We start from the raw sequence: 5,706 nt of genomic DNA on the forward strand, positions 1-5,706 counted from the left end.
GGACACTTCACTGCCTCAGAGCCCCAAAATCTGTAACCAATGGAGAATTGGGGGGAGCAGCTTGGGGTGGGTGAGGTCATCACCTGAAGGTGCCATTGGAGAATTGGGGCCGATGTGTTCATGAGACAGAACTGATAAAAGGGGAAGATCTCGTGACTCGGGGTCCATTYTGGGTGCAGCCTCAGGAGGAGGCTTTGTCTGCCCTGAATGWACCAGCAGGCCTGGATTAAATTTGTCTGCTTTATTCTCTTCACTTTGTCTGGCCTCTGTTTCAGGTGAGCCTTGTTTTAGGCATCACTGGAACAGACTGGATCCCACTGATGGGGTAATCACCAACCAACACCCACTGCCAGGGACTGAAATGACCTTCCAGAAGGCTCAGTGTGGGTCAGRGACTGGTTTTTCCCTCTGATGATGCTTGTGTTTTAGGGAACTGGAGTTCCTTCTATTAAAATTTATTAGGATACAAATTCAAACACGCACAAATTCTATTCTCTCCTTAATTATTTCCAAAGCTATGAGGAAGATAAAAGATGACAGCAAAAAGCGATTATCGAAACCAGCACATTTAGCATTTGCTCTACATTCCTTTGCTATATTAATAAATCTATTTTGATTGTGGAAGCAACAAGAAACTGCATTARATGGTAATATTTCAGCATCCTRGGCACAACAATGATTGGTAGGTTTACTTTTATTAATAAAACTGGAATCTGTCAGTGTTCTCAATGGCCCAAAACTAATAATTGAAGTGACATATTTTTCAGATAATGCTTTTCAGGCTCTTTTAAACACAACAGACGTGGGCATGTGATGAAGATATTTCCTTTTGCAAATGGTGGGGCAGCTTTGCAGCTCCAAATGTTGAAACCAAAGCAGCATTTCAAACCCTGGGCAGTTCCTCACAGGGAGGTCTGWGACACCAGGCAGGGCAGGKCAGCTYTGAAAGGTCCAGCTGTGAGCAGAGCCCTCCTGCCCAGAATTTCTGAAGTGTTCAAAAGTCCTGTTGAACTCAGACTTTTCTGTGCTGAGCTGCAAACTAACACCTGACCAAGCACATGTGCCAGTGTTCAGCAGAGCCAGAATCTTATTTTTTTTTCTCAAGACACTTTTTTCTTCTTTTACCAAAATAAAAAGACTTCAGCAGAGTCAGAATATTTTTTTCCTTAAGAGACCTTTTTCTTCTTTTACCAAAATATGTAAAAGACATTTAGCTAATTGCCTTCTGGTTTCACTGAATGAGCAGATGATTGCTGTGTAGGAGTTGCAAGACAAAAATATGATTGTGGTGGAGGCACACAAATTCATTTTGCTTTATAGAGGACGACAGCAATGCAAAAGGGGCAAAAGCTGAAATAGCACTACTGTTATTTATGTATAAARTGTATGATAAATTTATTATTTAAATTCCTGAATGACCTGCCTGCCTGCAGTGATGAGTGAGCTGCCGTTATGCACAAGAGCAAAGCATGGATTTCCCAACAACCACTGGTAACTGGCTTTGTGCAGAACATTAAAGAAATAAACTTCYCTTCAAGAGAATCTTCTGGAGGGAGATTTTACCACCAAAGGGGCCCAACTCAGCTTTGCAGTTGTTGGGCAGGGAAGGAGCAGCTGCAGAGCCTTTACCTGGCTGTGTTGTTGTGCAGGTGGAAGGGCCCCTGCTTGGGGAGCTGCAGCAGAAGGTGGAGGAGGCAGAGCTGCTCAAGGTGGAGCTGCAGATGCTGGAGACTGAGAGGGTCCGGCTGTCCCTGGTGGAGGAGAAGCTCATGGATGTTCTGCAGCTTCTCCAACAGCTCCGAGACCTGGTACGGTGAGAAAGCGGTCCTGAAATTGAAAACTGGGTTTTGTAGGGTCCTTTCCAAACTAAAAAGGGCTCATCCCTTCTGTTAAGCACAGAACCCTTTACAGCAGGACAGGATTTTCCATGGGATTGCCCTGGGAAGTGCCTGGAATTGCAGAAAGCTTTCCYMCCCCTTGGACTGGCTTTCTCAAAGYCTGGAGATCTCAGAGCTGAGTCTTCTAGCTTGTTATCCTTTAATTGAAAATTTAGGGCAAATGAGGAAAACAACCAAGTAAGTAATCAGGAAGATTCCAGAATATATATTTTTCCTTCTAGAACAGTCCCTTTGTTTAACTGTATCCTAAKGGAACTCTGAATCAGCATTAAAGGGATAAAACCCCATCCTACATACAAATAATTTTCTTTTTTGTAAGAAGTTTCTTACCCATTTCAGAATCCAAATTTGAACTTTGSAAAACCATGCAATAACATTCCAGCTGTATTAGATCGTGGTTGCAGCAAGAAACTGCATTAAATGGTAATATTTCAGAATCCTGGGCACAATAATGATTAGTAGGTTTACTTTTATTAATAAACCTGGAATCTGTCAGTGCTCTCAATGGTCTAAAATTAACAATTGAAGTGACAGATTTTTCAGATGATGCTTTTCAGGCTGTACTGCCAGTACAGCAGTTGAGTCCTTTGGAAGAGAATTTTAAATCTGCTTGGGACTGACAGTGGAAAAGACTCAGTAAAACACAGGGAAATTGGGTAAACTGCAGGGCATGGAGTAGGTTGGGAGCCRCTCCACACTGCTAAGAATTAGTTTTTTTGATCATCAGTTTTCAAACCTAGTCTGTGAGATGAAAATGCTCCCTCAGTGATCGCTTTGCTTTGCTTGAAGCACACCCACGATCCACTGATGAGCAAGTGCAGTCTGGCATGGTTTCCTCACTCATTGTAGCACTTGAGGTGGAAATTCTGCTTTCACACTGCGAGTCTGCCACGTGCATCAACAGCAATCCCGTGGAGGATTAAAATGAGAAACTTGTGACTGGCAGCAAACCTGACAACTCTTTGTGTCAGGACTCCAGCATGTCCTTCCCTGGCCAGCTGTAATGTCACAAACCAGCCCTGCCTGGGACAGAGCCCCTCGCACGAGGGGTGACATCTCAGTGATGACAGCGCTTTGTCACACTGGGGAGGTGCCACCAGCACGGGCTGCAGCTCCCCCAGCACCCACCACACAGGATGGTGCTGACACCCCAAAAGAGGCAGTAAATGAACCCCACAGAGGGTGTCTGTAGGGCAGGGATGTGTTCATTGCAGCGCTGGAGGTGAGGGGGAGCTCTGCACCCAACGCACCCACCTTTGCCAAGTGTCGTGGTTTATTTATACAATAAATATTGCTTGATATTTCTCTGTCAGCATAGCATCATCACGTCCATGTCCAGAACTAATCTACATAAAGTTACCTCATATAATAATATATATAATATATATAATTATAAATAATTTTTTCTGTCCTGCATTTGTGCTGCCCCAATTTAGGTGGTCCTGAGGGTCTTCTTCGATGAAGGCTCAAGGTCTCCCTCGCATCCAAACATGCCAATTTTTCCTTCGGAGCACATGCAGTTACAATGTTCCTTGGACTTTCTGGATCTAACCGGGCTAAATTCTTCATCTCGTGGCTAATTTGCTTTACATTTGCTAATTTCTCATTAGTACACCTTGCTGTTTCCCAGTTAGCTATACTTACCTATTTTAATTAGCTATACTTACCTATTTTTTGAGGTTTTCCACCTGGTGAGTTTTTGCTTACTTAACCATTAGGCAACCAGTGCCATTTGCAGTTGTTCAGGGACACACTCTGGAAAATTCTTTATTTTTCACTGAATAATTTCTCTTTCCACAGCCCTATTGAGGAATTACAACCCTCTACAAACTGCTGTTAGAGCAGGGTCTGAGATAAAATTGAAAAACAAAATTGCTTGAAAATAAAGCAAAAATCGAGTTTTGTGTTGATCAGGGTCCTGCATCATTTTGGTTTAGCTTTCAAGTGTAAATACCCTGCATACGGTTTTGCTGCCTGTCTGTAAACTGGTGAAGGACATATTTGTGCCCTAATATTGTTTTGTTTTTTTGAAGAACATATCTAAGCGAGCCCTGGGGAAAATCCTGCTGAGCACTTTGGAMTCCTGCCGTGACCCCCAGCCTGGTAAGGAAATAAATCACATATCAAGACCAAGAAACATGGAAATTGTTCTTTTGGGACAAACACTGGATAGCACACTGATTAGCAGGAAAAGGATTTTTCAAATCCTGGGGTAGGCTAGGGAGAAGGAGGCAGTTTGCAAGGTTACCTATAGAAAGTGATGCTTTCTAGTCTGTGACACAGCAAAACAGGTGCATTTTTAAGCATCCAGGTGCTTTTTAAGCCAAATTTCAATTAAAATTTGGCCTTGGAGGGTAATTCAGTATCCTACAGATGTTCATACAAATGTTCATTGATACAAGAATGAAGGAATACAAGAATACAGGAATGCAAAAGGGGAGAAAGCTGAAATAGCTCTGCTGGTATTTCAGTATAAAATATATAATAAATGTAGTATTTAAATTCCTGAATCACCTGCCTGTCTCCAGTGATGAGTGTGCTGCCATCATGCACAAGAGCAAAGCATGGATTTCCTAACAACCACTGATATCTCCCTTTATGAAGTGATAAAGGAAAGTGGTAAAATGACCACGTGTGTCTGGCTGTGTTCCTCAGGTTCACTCTCTGCTGTGTTGTAGCACAAGATTCACACCCCAGAACAGCTCTGGATGAAACCAGATCAGACCTGCACCCCTCCAATACCAGCACTTCATGTTCCCAGTGTGAAAATTAATCCTGCAAAGCCCTGTCCCCTGACAGCACTCTGGGGTGTGCAGGAGTCGCATCCTTTGTGGGGTCACAGCCCCAGGGCTTTGTTTGATGGGTTTGTTCCTGCTGCAGAGGATTTGTGCTCACCTCCAAGCAATGAACCCTGTCCCAGGGACACAGCCTGGAGGTGCTTTAATTGCCAGGCAGAGTCAAAGACAAGGTTAGAACAGAGCAGATGTGGCCTGGGGGCTGTTTTGAAGAGTGTTATTTACAGGGATTTAGGGAGAACTGCATGGACACCTTCTGGGATCTGCAGGGGTAGAGCCTGCTTTTCCTGGTGCCCAGCAATCCAGGGCCAGGCTGTGCCCTTCAACTGCAGAGGGACAGAGAAAACAGGGGGRMAAAACCCTTTGTAGGCAGCAGGAGAAAGCCAACACAGAGAAGAACCATACCTGAGCCATGGGTGGGATGTTCTCCTGGGGGGAACAGGAGAGGAGCCTGTTTGTGTCCACAACACTCCGTGTCCACAAGGTTCTGGACAGACCCTGCATGGGAACAGGGGCTCCAAGGGATGCTGCTGCTCAGAGTTCCTCCCTTTGCAACCCTRAAACTCCATCAAGTGCTGCTGGCTGTGCACCTGGTGGGAGGGAAGCAGTTTCCCCAACTTTTTGGAAATCAAAGTTCTTTGACAAGTCTGAGTGGATGGTTGGGTTGCATGTGGGGTATGAAATGTCTTTGTTCACACAAGGAAGGATGTGACCTCAGCGGGTAGGGAATTATGCAAAGGGAACTAACAGAGAAGACAGGTGAACCTGGTTTCACTCACATTTTTTTATGGACARGAATTCATTATTTGGCCCCAAAATTTAGGYGTTTATGATAAACTCAGAATGGTACTTATGAAGAAATGAGCGGGTTGTGATGGTGGTACTGCAGCTTGCTGCCTCTCTCCTGATGCTCACATTCTCAATTGTCTCTCCAGGCAAGGCACAGCTGTTTGAGGTGCTGGACACGCTGCAGCAGGAGCTGGCTGCCTGTGAGCTGCTGCACCAGCAGCCCC

General features: G+C 44.5%; 1 protein-coding gene across 1 annotated transcript in view; it reads left to right on the plus strand.

The window, feature by feature from the left end:
• The window catches only part of LOC130586552 (EF-hand and coiled-coil domain-containing protein 1-like), a gene marked incomplete at its 3' end in the record, with an annotated part of 13,922 nt that extends 8,221 nt beyond the window's left edge, over nucleotides 1–5,701 (plus strand). Inside the window, exons 4-6 of the mRNA XM_057387391.1 lie at nucleotides 1,650–1,808; nucleotides 3,932–4,001; nucleotides 5,629–5,701. Of these exons, the coding sequence (XP_057243374.1) occupies nucleotides 1,650–1,808; nucleotides 3,932–4,001; nucleotides 5,629–5,701 (302 nt within the window). The remainder of the gene's footprint in view (nucleotides 1–1,649; nucleotides 1,809–3,931; nucleotides 4,002–5,628) is intronic.
• Between the last annotated feature and the right edge of the window lie 5 nt (nucleotides 5,702–5,706).

This window comes from Malurus melanocephalus, unplaced genomic scaffold (assembly GCF_030028575.1).
Source record: "Malurus melanocephalus ecotype Western Australia unplaced genomic scaffold, MMel_1.1 scaffold_1202, whole genome shotgun sequence".
NCBI classification, from domain to species: Eukaryota; Metazoa; Chordata; class Aves; order Passeriformes; family Maluridae; genus Malurus; species Malurus melanocephalus.